At 43.1% G+C, this 16,408-nt stretch overlaps 2 protein-coding genes across 2 annotated transcripts; one reads left to right on the plus strand and one right to left on the minus strand.

Moving 5' to 3' along the window:
• Nucleotides 1–6,483: 6,483 nt before the first annotated feature.
• Nucleotides 6,484–7,669, minus strand: LOC115571542 (interferon a3-like). The gene is made up of 5 exons (XM_030400990.1): nucleotides 7,535–7,669; nucleotides 7,350–7,436; nucleotides 6,889–7,038; nucleotides 6,698–6,781; nucleotides 6,484–6,597 (listed from the first exon to the last, which is right to left on the minus strand). The coding sequence occupies exons 1-5, from the start codon at nucleotides 7,667–7,669 to the stop codon at nucleotides 6,484–6,486; spliced, it is 570 nt and encodes a 189-aa protein (XP_030256850.1).
• Nucleotides 7,670–9,895: 2,226 nt separating this feature from the next.
• On the plus strand, nucleotides 9,896–11,303 carry LOC115571550 (interferon a3). Its single transcript, XM_030400998.1, has 5 exons — nucleotides 9,896–10,130; nucleotides 10,283–10,369; nucleotides 10,751–10,900; nucleotides 11,008–11,091; nucleotides 11,183–11,303. Exons 1-5 carry the CDS (start codon nucleotides 9,996–9,998, stop codon nucleotides 11,279–11,281), a joined length of 555 nt encoding a protein of 184 aa, XP_030256858.1. The 5' UTR covers nucleotides 9,896–9,995; the 3' UTR covers nucleotides 11,282–11,303.
• The last annotated feature ends 5,105 nt before the right edge of the window (nucleotides 11,304–16,408 follow it).

Raw genomic sequence — 16,408 nt, forward strand, 5'->3', positions numbered from 1 at the left:
AGTGCCTGCCGCTCTCTACGTCACAGCTCGTGAAACCAATAAAGACTTTTGCGAAAGCAAAGTTAAAACTCCTGGAATCTGCATTTGGGTCCTCTTTTTACTACAGGGCATAACACCTGTCACATTAATCATCTGTTCAACTATTTATCTATTTATTTACGAGCTCGGGGGCCTTTAGTTAAGTGTAGTGGTCATCTCTTTTGTTAAGTTGTTGCTGCATGTTGTGTGTCTGTCTGAGCACCCTGACCAGTAAGCTGCTGGGCATTTTCAAGAATTTGCCACCTTTTGTTATTTTGCCTTTCTTATTTTTGGTGGTAATCCTGGGTGGGGGTACGCTTCAGTGTTTCGCAGTTGACTAGGTTCCTGGTCTCCGGTGATTCACTGAGTTCAGCGTTTAAAGACGCCTCGAGCTCGGCAAGCCACTGAAGACCAGCTAGGTGAGTTAGCCACCTTTTGTAGGCAGGTAAAGTTGGGGTGTCTCTACAGTTTCCCTTCGTTTTATAATTTGCACAGCAACGTTGTGTTGTGTGAGATGGCTGCTTTTGTGTTGGTCACGTTGTGAGGTGTGGCCCTAATTAATACCTGCCTGCAGTGACTTTTGGTTGTGGTAACTGGACTCCACTTTTGTTGGATCACTTGTGGTTGCAGCTTAAGTGTAAGCTGGCAACATTTTGTGTAGTGACTACAGAGTGATGCCTTTTGTGTGTGGTTGTTGCAGTCCACTTTTGGTGTGGTCAAATAGGTGTACTGATTTAGTGTATTAATTAGTGTGATTGGCATGTTGTCACTCCCCAGATCAGTGGATCTTGAGTGGTGCATGTGGCTTCCCAGTTTGTCTGGTCACTTGTCTCTTTTTGTTACACTCCTTTTACAGTAACGTGTGGTTGGAGATCACAAGGTGTCCATTTTGGGTGTGGTAGTGGCAGTTCACTTTTGTTGGGTCACTTGTGGTTGCAGCTTAGGTGTAAGCTGGCAACATTTGTGTGTAGTGTTGAATATACAGTGATGCCTTTTCTGTGGTGGCTGTTGCACTCCACTGTGTTGGGCACCTGTTGCTGTTTTTGGTGTGTGTCTGTTACCACAGTTGGTGCATTTGCTTTTTGTGTTCTCTCCTCATGGTGGTGGCCATTTTGTTTGTGGGAGTGGCACCCACAGACTTGATTTTGGTCCTGTGCAGAAGTGTTTTCATGTAGACTGGTTTTAAGGGGGGAACAGACATGTGAGTGATCAACACCCGATTGCACTGCATGAACTTGAACATTTCTTTAAGGAGAAATGTTCAGTTTGAAGGGGGGAGGTGTTACGGCCCTAGTGGTCATAAAAGTTTGTCTGTTTTTAATATCCCTCTTTTACCTGTGTGAGTATGAGTGTGTGTGTGAGATTGGTTGCAGGTGTGTCTGATTGTAGGTTGCCCTGTGGAGCTGATTGGCTGCTTTCCTGGAGCCATGGGTTTAAAGGCCGGCTCCTCCCAGTTCCTGTGGGGCTCTCTCCTCCATTCACTCGGACTGCCAGCATGCATGATTAATTGATTATTGAAATTGTGTTTGTTTTGAATAAAACTATTTAAAAATGCTGGTGCTTGGAGGATGGGGAAGGGGGGAGTCTAACACACTTGTTGCACCAGGGTTTCCCCTAGGCCCTGGTCGTAACAAAGGGCACATTGGTGAGCCACACAACCTCCTCCCCCAGCCCTACTGCTCGCATCATCCTCCTGGCTTCTCTCCAGTGGTCACGTGAGTCACTACCTATTCATGTTTTTGAGGATTCCGGGGCAGGTGACAGTTTTATTGACTCTTCATTAGTCGAACAATCGCTAATTCCCATTGAAAGCCTCAACTCTCCTAAAATGGTTAACGCCCTGGATGGCCGACGCCTGGCTACCATCACCCACCGCACTGCTCCTCTGTTGCTGATAATTTCCGGTAACCACCGGGAGCACCTACAACTTTATGTCATCTCTTCCCCTTCTTCTCCTGTAGTTTTGGGTCTCCCCTGGTTACGCCTCCACAATCCACACATTGACTGGCATTCCGCCTCCGTTTCCAGCTGGAGCGTGTTCTGCCACTCCCACTGCCTGCGCTCCGCCGCCACCACTGTCCGGCCTTCCTGCGCCGTCACTCCAGCTCCTCCTAACCTATCTCTAGTGCCTCAGTGCTACCATGACTTGGCCACAGTGTTCTGTAAAGAGCGAGCAGTGTCCCTACCACCACACCGACCTTACGACTGCACCATAGACTTACTTCCTGGTGCTCCACTCCCGTCCAGTCGGCTATACAACCTGTCCCGCCCTGAACGAGAGGCGATGGAGGAGTACATGAACTCATCCCGAGCCTCAGGGTTAATCCGGCCTTCCTCATCCCCTCTCGGTGTGGGCTTCTTCTTCGTAGGCAAAAAGGATGGCAGTCTCCGCCCCTGCATTGACTAGAGGATTAAACGACGTAACGATCAAGAACAGGTACCCGCTGCCCCTCATAGACCCGTCGTTCGAACCTCTGTGTCACGCCAGAGTGTTTACTAAACTGGATTTACGAAATGCCTACCACCTGGTCTGCATCAGAGAGGGGGATGAGTAGAAGATGGCCTTCAACACCCCGCTGGGACACTTCGAGTATCAGGTGATGCCGTTTGGCCTATCTAACACTCCTGCTGTTTTTCAGGCTTTGATTAATGACATCCTCAGAGACATGTTAAATCATTTTGTTTGTCTATCTAGATGACATTCTGATTTTTTCCAGAACCTTAGACGAGCATATTGAACAGGTGCGGCTCGTGTTGAAGCGCCTCCTCGACAACAAACAATGTAAAACCAGAGAAGTGTGAGTTTCATTCCACTCAGGTTAGCTTCCTGGGCTTTGTGATTGCGCAAGGGAGGCTTCAATCTGACCCAGCCAAGATCCGAGCCGTCGAGGAGTGGCCCACACCTACCACACGAAAGCAGCTTCAACGGTTTCTGTGGTTCGAACTTTTACCGCCGGTTCATCCGGGACTACAGCCGAGTTGCAGCCCCGTTAACCCAGCTCACCTCCCCTGCCTCTCCTTTTACGTGATCTGCAGGAGCCGACCTAGCCTTCAACAAGCTAAAGACTCTGTTCACTCACGCCCCCATTCTCCTACACCCCGACCAGGCTCGACAGTTCGTGGTGGAGGTGGACGCCTCAGACTCCGGGGTGGGGGCCATTCTCTCCCAGTGGCACCCCACTACAAATAAACTACACCCCTGTGCTTTCTTTTCCAGACGCCTCTCTCCTGCTGAGAAGAACTACGACGTGGGTAACAGAGAGCTCCTGGCCGTGGTGTTGGCGCTGCAGGAGTGGCGTCACTGGTTGGAGGGGACTGTCGAGCCCTTCCTTATTTGGACCGACCACAAGAACCTTTCATACCTGCGTTCAGCCAAGAGACTCAACTCCCGACAGGCTCGCTGGTCGCTATTCCTTAATCGTTTCCAGTACTCTCCTTCTTTCCGCCCAGGCTCCAAGAATGGGAAGCCTGATGCGCTCTCCCGCCTGTACTCCCCTGACGCAACCACGGCTGACCCTGAGCCTATCCTGCCCTCTCCCCAGGTCCTCGGCGCTGCCACCTGGCAGATCGAGAACACAGTCCGGGAGGCTCAAGGAAGACACCCAGATCCTGGTACCGGGCCCCCTAATCGACTATTCGTTCCGGAGAAGGTCCGGTCGCAGGTGTAAACGTGGGGACATGCCTCCAGACTCACATGCCATCCCGGAGCGAAACGAACATTACAGTTCCTGTGCCAGCACTTTTGGTGGCCCGGCCAGGCCAGGGACGTGGCAGAGTTCATGGCTGCCTGTGTGTTCTGCGCCCGAAGTAAACCCTCCCACTGACCCCCCACCGGTCTCCTCAGACCCTTGCCTGTCCCCGGTCGTCCCTGGTCCCACATTGCGGTGGACTTCGTCTCCGGCCTTCCTCCCTCTGCCGGGAACGCCGTCATCCTCACCGTAGTTGACTGCTTATCGAAGATGGTCCACTACATCCCCATGGCTAAGCTCCCATCCGCCACCGAGACCGCTGAACTGTTCGTCCTCCACGTCTTCCGGCTCCATGGGCTCCCCTCCGACCTCGTCTCTGATCGAGGCCCACAGTTTACGTCGCAGGTATGGCAAGCTTTCTGGAAGGCGCTCGGCGCCACCTCCAGCCTCACTTCTGGTTATCATCCGCAGTCCAACGGCCAGACTGAGAGGGCCAATCAGGACCTTGAGACCGCCATCCACTGCGTCACTGCCCGTAACCCCTCTTCCTGGTCCTCTTTTCTTCCGTGGGTAGAGTACGCCCACAACTCCCTGGTAAGCGCAGCTACTGGGATGTCTCCGTTCATGGCCGCTTACGGCTACCAGCCGCCCCTTCTCTCTACCCAGGAGGGCGACGTCGCATTCCCGTCTGTTCAGAAACACATCACCCGCTGTAGGGAGGTTTGGAGGTTGGCCCGGGAATCCATCGTCCGGGTCACTAGGCGGAGTCAGCGACTGGGTGATCGCCATCGGATCCCCGCTCCCCAGTACCAGCCAGGGGAGACCCGCTGCCAGATGATTATATCTCTCCGATGTGGTACTTGGCTCCAGATTCGACCGTCGCTACTTCCACCTCGGTCACTCTAACGAGTTTATTAAATTCTTTCTCCATGTGCTTTCTAGTGTTCTCCACCTCGCCGGCTCCCTGTGCTCTCCGCTCCAGCCTCCCAGCCCTCTGCACTTCCGCTGCCAGCAACCGCTCTCCACCCTCCAGTGTGCCAGCGCTCCGCTCCTCCGGTGTCTGTCTCTCCACCCCCCGGCGTGCCAGCGCTACGCTTCTCCGGTGTATGTGGTCCGCCACTCCCGAGCCGCCGCCGTCACACTCCTCCTCGGGGACTTCGCCCGAAGTGCCTGCCGCTCTCTACGTCACAGCTCGTGAAACCAATAAAGACTTTTGCGAAAGCAAAGATCAAAGTCCTGGAATCTGCATTTGGGTCCTCTTTTTACTACAGGGCATAGCACCTGTCACATTAATCATCTGTTCAACTATTAATCTATTTATTTATTTATTTATCTATGTATTTATTAACATTTTTATTTATTTATTACTGAGCTGTTGAACAAGCTTTTTTTCACATTTTCATCAAAAGAATATTGTATTTATTTTTATATTTCTTGTCATGGTCAATAAAAATTCTTCCAGCAAATAAAAATGTGTTTATTGTTTTAATTCCTGTGACAAAAACACGATGGATGCAGTTTTTCTCTTTGTTGAGTCCGATTAAAACAACCTGCAGGAACACGTGGAGCCTCGTTCAGACTTCTGCAGTAACCCCTGATGTCTGATGAGTATTTACAGTGTTTACACCTGCTGAAGCTGATGATAATATCTATTGTAATATTTGTTAATTACAAATTATAACAGCTTAACACTTGGAGCAAAAAAATTTAATCTTTTAGATGTTTGTGAATTTTCAGATATCTATATCTTATTTAGTATGCCCCTTTGCTTTATTGACAACGTGCACTTAAGCTTGCATGGACTTCACAAGTTAATGCAGAACCTGCTGACTGTGTTCCACAAAGCTTCCTGTGATGTCACAGAGTACTTAACCTCGCAGCCTTCAACCCGTAAATGTTCAATGGGGTCGACATCAGGTGACTGTGGACAGTCAAGACTCTTTGGTCATATTTGGTCTTCCAGTAGTTCTTGCAAACGACAAATTTGTGGAGTCCATGCCGGCTAAAGTGCATGCTAGATGTTCTGAGATTCATGGACATTTTTCAAAGATTCAGACGCTGAATCTTTATTTTCTAAAACTCATTGTTTAACACCCTTTCAGATGACACAATGTTCATGTCTTGTCATATGTTTTGACTTTATATGAACATGAGGTCATTTCCCATCTGGCTGATCATTTAGGAGTTTGTATGACTCACAAAGACAACGTTTTCCATAAGCTCACAATAAAGGTAAAAATTAGAATACAGTCATAAAAGTAAACATACACTTTTGTTACAGAAAGTTTTTTTCTTTTTTCTTCTTATCTTAATCAGCTTGAGACCCTTCAGATTTTTTTCTGGCCATTTTGTGCAAAAATAAAAAAATATAAGATTAGAATGTATTTATAAATATCTGTGAAGCAACTGAGAGTTTAAAAGTTCAGTTTTAAAGTTCTCACCCGAGAAGTTGAATTTCCATCAGACATCAGGTGTTACAATATAAGTCTGAACGACGCGCCACATGTTCCTGCGTGATGTTTGATCAGACTCATTACATACAAAAACCTGCATCTGTTTTTTATATAACAGTAATAAAAATGATAAACACATTTCTATTTACTGGTAAAAAATGTTTATTGATTACAACTTTGAAGGTATAAAAATAGATACATACATACATTTGTGCTCAGTATAAATGTAATAAATATGCATGATCATCAAGAGATGAACAGAAACTGCTCCATAATTAGATAAATAAATAAATAAATAAATAAATAAATAGTTGAACAGATGGTTAATGTGACGGGTCTTGGTTGGTTCTGGTTGCAGATGTAACCAGCAGGTATAATCTCTCTAGATGGGCTTTGACTTCCCCCCTGATCAGCTCCCAGGCTTCAGCACTGTGGCCCTGCACACAGAAGAATACCATCATGATTAAAACATGATCAATACTGTAGATAGATCAATCAATAGATAGTTTCAATAGAAAGATAGATGGAGAAGCTTACCATTCTCTTGAGGACATGGCTGGACAGTCTCTGGAAGTACATGTGCAGCTTCTTGTTCTTCTTCTTGTGTCCGTGGCTCCCGATCTAAATGAACACACAGCAGCAGATCAGTCAGAGCAGCCTGATGCACGTCTGTAACTTTTAAATGTCAGAGAACAAGTGAGGTGATGTTGATCCACACTGAGACTCACACAGGAGCGAAGCTCGTCGGCCTGCTGGGTCACAACGTTGACAAAGTTCTCCACTGTCTTCTCCTCCCATGATGCCGAGCTGTGATCCTCCTCAAACAGGACAGACATCTCATTCAGAACCTGAACTGTGAAGGCAAGTTTATCCTCAGCCTGGAAGAAGAAGAAGAAGAGGAGGAAGAAGAAAATGATGATGAAGACAAAGAAGAAGAAGACACTTTTAACAATCACCAGGTTTTCACAGTAAATATCAAAATTTTCAAAATTAAATAATAATGAAGCATTTTAATGTTGCACATACTGTAAATGTACAATAATTTACTGGCTACTCAGTTGTGGTAACAATACAGTGATAAATAAAGTTTTGTCTTCTCTGTAGTTTTCTATAAAAAGTATAAAAAGTAAAGATGACTTGTTGTGTTTCCATGCAGAGCTGCAGCAGAGGACAGCTGAGGAGGACTTACTGATGCTTTGGACGCCTGGCTGTACAGATGATCAGGGAAGGTGTTCTTCACTTCATCATCCTCAGTGCTGTTAGTGGAGTTATTAGCCTGCAGCACACACACACACACACACACGTCATGTGTTAAGGAAACACACAGTAAAGTAAAGTCATCCAGTGAACATCATCCAGTAAACAAAGACTCACCATGGTATTCAGCAGCTTCAGATACTCTTTATTGTGCTGTCTGAATTTACCAGCCGTGATCCATCTGCAGCTGAGCGAGGAGGCTGCACTGTTCACACTGAGAGACAGGCACAGCAACAAGATCCTGCTGAGCATCTTCAAACTGATCCAGGTGCTGTTTGTATGGAGCAGACTGGGATGTGTCCTGGTGTTGTGTTGGAGCAGACCTGCAGCGCCTCATTTATACTGTAGCACCTATTTCATTTTCCATACATACACCTGCGGCTTCGGACGCTCCGCATTGCCTGGATGACGTCACACGTTTCGGATTTGGAGTCCGTAAGAACAAAATCTCCCGCGATAAAACATCAGACAGACATCAGAGCAGAGGAGAAATATCACGACCACAACATAAATCTGACGTTTTATCTCACAGTTGAGTTTGTTTTTTGTTTTTTTGTTGTTTGCAATTTTGGAGTTTAATTCGAAATTCTGACTTTTGATTTATTTAAAGAAATGTAAAACGGATATCACAGGAAAGCTAAAATATCACGAAAACGCCAAACAAACATAAGATCGAAAAAATATTTTTTTTTCATTTCACAATTCTGACTTTTATCGAATAATTCTGACTTTTTCTCTCATATTTCGGATTTTTCATCTCATATTCCGGATTAGCGCTGTTCGTGTCCGTGTGACATATTTATGATACACAAAAAAATTGCATCCAAATGTAATAGAAGCTGAAATGCAGCGTTACACAAAAATAAAAGGCTCATCTGAGAATAAATATGATAGAAAACGACGCTCAAGCATAAAAACAAAATTAACACATGGGAACATTTTGTGATTTTAAGGGAACGACGACCATATTTGATTAAATTCATTAGTAACATATTTAGAGGTTAAGACAAGACATTTATTGTAGGACTTTATTTAGTCATAGTTCAGTGTGCTATTATGATTATAGCAGTAAGACCCACATAAAGCAGAAATAAAAACAAAATGTATACGAATGTAATATTATGATCACGTCACTTTCACTCTAGCCTTGTAATTATGTCTTTATTGCTTTATGTTTATATCTCTCATGTTCTTTCCCACTTTCTCGTTGTGCTGCTGCAACATTTGATGATAAAGTCATAAAAGTCTTATCTAATCCTCAGACAGGTGTTAGTCCGACCTGCAGCCGCTTCACGACTCCTCACAGAAAACGACGTGACTGGTTTTCATGTTCTGACCGAGGCTGAAAATGTTGCTGTAACGTGTGAACTAACGTGTGAAGGAGAATCCCCCTCTGTCCTCCATGTTGGAGCTGAAACATGGTGAAATGTCACTGATCTCTTCTGATGAATGAGCGTCAGAGGCCGCAGTCACTTTCACTTTCTCTCTGCGGGAACTTCCGCTTCACGTCTCCTGCTGGACACAGAGCGTTCATTCATCAATATCATCGATACACACATTTACAGAAACATATGACTTCATCAGAGAAGACGAAACACTGTGAACCAACAAAAACTGAGATTAATATTAAAATAAGCGACAATCATCATCAGTGAGGAGGATTTTAATTCAAGGATAATTAGACAACTTTTTGTGAGTCTCTGGTATTTGTTTCACCCGTAAAATGCAGAAATATTCCTTTAAAAATCCCATAATTTACAGTATCGAATAATACAAATCTGATGTAATGTGAGTTGTGTTTTTTGAGGTATTATTTGATATGTGGAAGTCAATTTCCGCCAGTTAAATAAGGAAAATGATTAAAAAGAGATCGAAAAATAATAAAAGAATAGAAATTTGGGGGGAATAAATGTGATAATAATTCTATAAAAAGTCAAACTAACGAGATAAAAGCCACAAATGTGATATAAAACGTCATTAATATGAGAAAGTCAGAGTTATGATTTTAAAAAATTAGACAATTATGATCATTTTGTTCTAACGAGTCAAATCCGAAATATGAGATAAATAATAATAAATAATTTCCCAGTCTGGGATCAATAAAGTAATTCTATTAAAAAGTAAAGTAAAGTCAGAATTATTGGATAAAAAAAATCAAACCATGTGATAGAAAAAGAATAATTATGAAATAAACTCCAAGATTATGAGATATTAGTCAGAATTATTAAAAGATAAATATGTTATTCAATCATATTTCCGATTATCATGATTTCCCACGGCAGCATAGTTTCTCCATCAGACTCAGTTTTCACCTTGTGTCCACATGTTGTGGTCGTGATATTTCACCTTTGTTGTTGTTTTATCGCGGGAGATCTAACGAGTCAAATACGGAACGTGTGACGTCATGCAGGTATGCGGAGCATCTGAAGCCACAGTTCACGTTGTGTTGCCGCAGGTGTATGTGTGGAAAATGAAATAGGTGCTACAGTATAAATGAGGCGCTGCAGGTCTGCTCCAACACAACACCAGGACACATCCCAGTCTGCTCCATACAAACAGCACCTGGATCAGTTTGAAGATGCTCAGCAGGATCTTGTTGGTGTGCCTGTCTCTCAGTGTGAACAGTGCAGCCTCCTCGCTCAGCTGCAGATGGATCACGGATGGTAAATTCAGACAGCACAGTGAAAACTATCTGGAGCTGCTGGATACCATGGTGAGTCTTTGTTTACAGTCACTGGATGATGTTCACTGGAGGACTTTACTTTACTCTGTGTTTCCTAAACACAGATGTGTGTGTGTGTGTGTTGTGTGTGTGTGTGTGTGTGTGTGTGTGTGTGTGTGTGTGTGTGTGTGTGTGTGCTGCAGGCTAATAACTCCACTAACAGCACTGAGGATGATGAAGTGAAGAACACCTTCCCTGATCATCTGTACAGCCAGGCGTCCAAAGCATCAGTAAGTCCTCCTCAGCTGTCCTCTGCTACAGCTCTGCATGGAAACACAACAAGTCATCTTTACTTTTTATACTTTTATAGAAAACTACAGAGAAGACAAAACTTTATTTATCACTGTATTGTTACCACAAATGAGTAGCCAGTAAATTAGTGTACATTTACAGTATGTGCAACATTAAAATGCTTCATTATTATTTAATTTTAAAATGATATTTACTCTGAAAACCTGGAGATTGTTAAAAGTGTCTTCCTCTTCTTCATCATCATTTTCTTCTTCTTCTTCTTCTTCTTCTTCTTCATCATCATCATTTTCTTCTTCTTCTTCTTCTTCTTCTTCTTCTTCTCCTTCTTCTTCTTCTTCTTCTTCTCCTTCTTCTTCCAGGCTGAGGATAAACTTGCCTTCACAGCTCAGGTTCTGAATGAGACGTCTGTCCTGTTTGAGGAGGATCACAGCTCGGCATCATGGGAGGAGAACACAGTGGAGAACTTTGTCAACGTTGTGACCCAGCAGGCCGACGAGCTTCGCTCCTGTGTGAGTCTCAGTGTGGATCAACATCACCTCACTTGTTCTCTGACATTTAAAAGTGACAGACGTGCATCAGGCTGCTCTGACTGATCTGCTGCTGTGTGTTCATTTAGATCGGGAGCCACGGACACAAGAAGAAGAACAAGAAGCTGCACATGTACTTCCAGAGACTGTCCAGCCACTTCCTCCAGAGAATGGTAAGCTTCTCCATCGATCTTTCTATCTATTGATCAATCTATCTACTGTATTGATCATGTTTTAATCATGATGGTATTCTTCTGTGTGCAGGGCCACAGTGCTGAAGCCTGGGAGCTGATCAGGGGGGAAGTCAAAGTCCATCTGATGAGAGCAAACCAGCTGGTTACATCTGCAACCAGAACCAACTGAGACCTGTCACATTAACCATCTGTTCAACTATTTATTTATTTATCTATTTATTTATTTATTTATTTATATGTATTTATCAACATTTTTATTTATTTATTACTGAGCTGTTGAACAAGCTTATTTTTTCACATTTTCATCAAAAGAATATTGTATTTATTTTTATATTTCTTGTCATGGTCAATAAAAATTCTTCCAGCAAATAAAAATGTGTTCATTGTTTTAATTCCTGTGACAAAAACACGATGGATGCAGATTTTCTCTTTGATGAGTCCGATTAAACAACCTGCAGGAACACGTGGAGCCTCGTTCAGACTTCTGCAGTAACACCTGACGTCTGATGAGTATTTACAGTGTTTACACCTGCTGAAGCTACAAGATGGAAACTGTCAAACTGTCAAACTGTCAGGGCAGAGTCCTTCAATATGTGTCATTTGAAAAACTTAATCAAGTGTTTTCTTAGAGCAGATACAGTTTAAACAGAGAGGCGACTGTAGCTTCACTGATTCATACCGACGCTGGTGGAAGAAGAACTTAAATAACTAAACCTCAGGGTAGAAATACTCTGTTACAAACTGAAAGTCCTGCAATCTGAACAGGAAAATAACAACATTATTAACATTAAAATGCACTTAAAGTACCAAAAAGGAAAGGTTATGCAGAATGACTAATTTCAGAATGATATATTACTGTATTATAATTATCATAACTTTAATGCTGCAGCTGGTAAAGTGTGAGATACTTTCAGTTATTACTGCTGGTGAGCTTTGTGAATATTATTATCTATAATAACACATCATAAGTTATTTGTTGATTATGTTTTCTTTGATGTATTTGAAAGTAGCTAAGGTGAAATAAAAAGTATAATTTCTCCCTCTGAGTGAAACAGAGTGTGAAGTAGATGAAAATGCTAGAAATGAAGTATTATGAAAGTACATCACTCAGAATTAGAGATTTTGTGATGTGGTGACCGAAAATATTCACAAAAACACAGAATAAATAATCAAGTGAGGAACTAAAATATCCCAAACTAACTGTAAAGTTAATGTACATGAAGTTTGTCACTCATATTGACTGAAGTGAGATGTTTTTGTACTGCTACTGTCTGGAAATACTGCAGTACTACACAACTCACAGTGATGCAGCACTGCTTCTGTACAACAGGAGGCGCAACAGACAAAAGTACTCTGAGTTTTAAATGTTTCTCATTATGTCATTTGCTGTTGTGGGTTAGAAAGATACTAAAAATAATATAGCAACTATCTCATTATCACTATTATCATTATTATTATTTGGAGCCATTTTATCATTGTTACCATTGTTATTGATTCTATTGTACTGATGACTTTACAGTCTTATGTTGTAACTTAGTTTCATGTTCTGCTACACTCACATCAGTGTGAGCTGACTGTCATTGATTACTCTGGACAGCATATTTCAGGTATTATATGATCATGTACATCAGTAATCTCTCCTCACTTTGTTTTTCCTTTAACATTCTTCTGGCTCATCCAAAAAGTTGACGACTTCATTTCTGTCAGTAAAGTTCAGCACATCCTACAACCTGCAGCTGCCACAGTTATTAAAATGAGTATTTACATAATTCTTCACTGTGAATCATTTTGACCTGTTTCAACTTAAACATGGAAGTTCAGTTGCTGCCTTAAATATTTGAGTTAACTTGATTTATGTTGAATAGTTTGTTTAAAATCGTCTGTCAAGTTTTCTTTTTTGTGTGAAACAGTTTAAAGTTAACTGAACTTGAAAACTCATCTTCAGTTAACTTCAGATATTAAGTTGAATCAATGACACTGACGATCACAACGAGTAAGTTTGAGTAATCTGAAGAATCAACTCTTCTTTTCACACAGGAAACAGCAGCAGATGCTCCTGTTGTTCAGACTTTGATCAACATTTGCACAAAAACATTATGATAACCAGCTCATGGTGAGTATATAATAAATATAAAGGTTTGATAAAGAAAAGACTGAATTCAGTACAGTTCTTTATCACTGTTAGCATGTTAGTTTCATTGTTATTGTGAAAATAAAAAATCATGACTTCTCTCTAAATTATTAAAGATTCACAAACACGTTTTTCTTCAGACTATAAAAGAACAAAAGGTCTCAGGAGAGTTTCACCTCTCAGACACAGTGCATGCTGGGAAGTCTGTCAATGTGCTGATCAGGTTTCTTTAATATCTGATTTCAGTGAGTTGATTGAACTCTGTTCATTAAATTAATCCAACTCATCATTTAAAGTCAAAAGACATCGAGTTGAAAGAACTCATGTTTATAAGTTCACAAGTTCTGAAAATAAAAATATATAAAGTTTAAGTTTAATCAGGATCTAAGAAATACACCTTGTATGTGTATTTTATGTTAATTAGCGAAGTTAAGTGTCATGTTATTCTAACAAAGAGGTTCGTACAACGACGTATTCGGAGTCTGTCTTTTATTAGCCACTCGGTTACTTACAGCCGAACCCACTCGTGTTCCTGAACAACCCCCCATCTGCCCCCACAAACATAACAACATCCTTCCCCCTTATTTCAAAATAAAAGCATCCCTTAGTATTATAGCATAATACCACATCTCCCTTTCTCTGAGAACAAAGGGTGGACTACCTTTGTCTCTGCAGGTCTTAAGGGGTTTATTCTGCCCTTTCGCTGGAAGACCTGTCCCTGATCTGTCCCTGTGTCAAGCATGCAAAATAGAAATAAAAAAAATAACTTACACATTACCTTACTGTGAACTCTTACTTTAACAGGCTGTGTTTTTCAAAACGTAAACTCTTAGGTGTCTGACAAATGTAAACAGTACAGCGGGACAATTTCACAATCACATTGCACTCTCTCTCTTTCTTTTTTTTTTTTTTTTTTTTTTTTTTTTTTTTTTTTTTTTTTAAGAGAGCGCAGTAAATCACATATCAAGTCTCTGCGGCTTTCTAACCTCTCTCCCACACCTGGTCTGCACAGTCTCTGTGGTGGGGCCCTCTCTACTGGGTGACGTTGTCATCGGTGGAGCTGGGCTTGGTGTAGGTGAATCTTCTCCCACTGGTGGCTCATCAGCGTCGACTAGCCCGCTGTTGGTCGGCAGTGGTACCAAGTGATGTCTGTTCCTCCTCATCGTGCCCTGAGGCCCCTGGATGATATAAGAGCGAGGGGTGTTGTGTGTAGATAGCACTGTGCCCTGGACACGTGCATCAGTGATCCACACATCTTCCCCAGGTATGAGTGGCTCCAGGTTTCTCGCTCTGTGTCTCTTGTCAAAGGATCTCGCGTCGTTCCTCCTCTTCTCCCTTTCCTTGGCCTCCAGCACATCGTAGTCGGGCAGAACTGGATTCAGCAGGGTTGGAAGGGCAGGAACTGTAGTACGGAGACGGCGCCCCATCAGCAGCTCGGCTGGGCTATAGCCGTTTTGTAGAGGGGCTGCTCTGTAGGCCAGCAATGCAAGATACGGGTCTGATGCCTTTGTTAGCAGATTCTTCACGGTCTGCACCGCGCGCTCTGCCTCCCCATTGCTCTGAGGAAACTTGGGGCTGCTCGTGATGTGCACAAAGCCATACTCTGTTGCAAAGGCTTTAAAGTGGCTACCTGAGAACTGGGGGCCATTGTCACTTTTAAAGAACTCACAAATTCCATGACGAGAAAACATGGATTTCAGGTGCAACACCACATCTGTGGACCTTGTGGGTGACAGCAATGCAATTTCTACATACCTTGAGTAATAATCTACAACTAGTAGATAGGTCTTGCCTTTGAGCGTGAACAGGTCAGCTCCCAAGGTTTGCCACGGCCTGCCTGGCATCTCTGTTGGTATTAGCGGCTCTTTGACGTTTCTTCTCTCCTGAATGCAGGTTCTACAGTTCAGCACCATGTCATTCAGCTGGCTGCTGAGGCCTGGCCACCATACAGTTTGTTTGGCCCGGCCCCTGCACTTTGTCACCCCCAAATGTCCCTTTTTGCCACAGTTGTGGCACACAGCATCTGTAGCAGGGCATTCAAATTTTCCATGTGAGGGCACCTTTCCGCATCTATAGCAGGCTCTTGAACCGTGCTGTGGGCGTGCATTAGCTTTGTATTTGCCTGTTGTTTGTGTCTGAGGCTGAGGCTTGGAAGGAAATCTGGAGGTTTTGTAGCTTTTAGCATGCACAGCATCAACATTGGAGCATTTGTCGGCACCGCCATTTTCTCCTCTTAAATCAGACTGCTGTCGTCTAACTTCTTCAGACTGCCTTGTCTTGGCTATTGCAGTTTCAAGAGTTAGGTCCCCGTCGAGTTGTAGCTTTTCTGACAAAGCGATGTTTCTCAGCCCAACCACTAACCTGTCGCGAATCAGCTCGCTCTGTAACTGTCCATAATTGCAATGTTCGGCTAATCCATATAGCGCTGTGATGAAGGAATCCACCGTTTCTCCCGGCAGTTGCACACGCTGATTGAACTTGGCTCTTTCGTATATTATATTCTTTTTAGGCACAAAAAATGCATCAAAACCGTCCTTGACATCCTTGTAAGTCTTCCTGGCCTCTGCAGTTAGCGTTAGCCCCTTTAGTACATCTTCTGCTTCATCGCCCATGCAATACACTAAGGTGTTCACCTGGTTTTCTTCCGACGTTGCGTTTAAGTTGCTTGCAAGCCGAAAGCGGTCGAATCTCCTAATCCAACGCTCCCATTCTTGAGGCTTGGCAAAATCGAATGGCTCTGGAGGTTGTATAGTGAATGTAGCAGTTGGTGTAGGTTGCGCCATCTCTGTCGGCTCATCTACCATTCTCCGCCAAAACAGTACACTTTCCCCGTCTTTTTTGTTCACTTTCTCCGCTTAAAAAGTCGCCCGCTTCTGACACCATGTCATGTTATTCTAACAAAGAGGTTCGTACAACGACGTATTCGGAGTCTGTCTTTTATTAGCCACTCGGTTACTTACAGCCGAACCCACTCGTGTTCCTGAACAACCCCCCATCTGCCCCCACAAACATAACAACATCCTTCCCCCTTATTTCAAAATAAAAGCATCCCTTAGTATTATAGCATAATACCACATTAAGTTGATTCCAATAAATTCTGTAATAACTTTTTACATTGTTTGAATCTTTCTATTTCACATACACACACACACACACACACACACA

Source organism: Sparus aurata, chromosome 20 (assembly GCF_900880675.1).
Source record: "Sparus aurata chromosome 20, fSpaAur1.1, whole genome shotgun sequence".
Taxonomy (NCBI): Eukaryota; Metazoa; Chordata; class Actinopteri; order Spariformes; family Sparidae; genus Sparus; species Sparus aurata.

Excerpts from the sequence above, each read along its gene's own strand:
- LOC115571542 (XM_030400990.1), bottom strand. The coding sequence starts at position 7,669 with ATGCTCAGCAGGATCTTGTTGCTGTGCCTGTCTCTCAGTGTGAACAGT. Across the intron at positions 6,782-6,888 it reads CCGACGAGCTTCGCTCCTGT|ATCGGGAGCCACGGACACAA; the intron begins GTGAGTCTCAGT and ends GTGTTCATTTAG. Across the intron at positions 6,598-6,697 it reads GCCATGTCCTCAAGAGAATG|GGCCACAGTGCTGAAGCCTG; the intron begins GTAAGCTTCTCC and ends TTCTGTGTGCAG.
- LOC115571550 (XM_030400998.1), top strand. The coding sequence starts at position 9,996 with ATGCTCAGCAGGATCTTGTTGGTGTGCCTGTCTCTCAGTGTGAACAGT. Across the intron at positions 10,131-10,282 it reads TGGAGCTGCTGGATACCATG|GCTAATAACTCCACTAACAG; the intron begins GTGAGTCTTTGT and ends TGTGTGCTGCAG. Across the intron at positions 11,092-11,182 it reads GCCACTTCCTCCAGAGAATG|GGCCACAGTGCTGAAGCCTG; the intron begins GTAAGCTTCTCC and ends TTCTGTGTGCAG.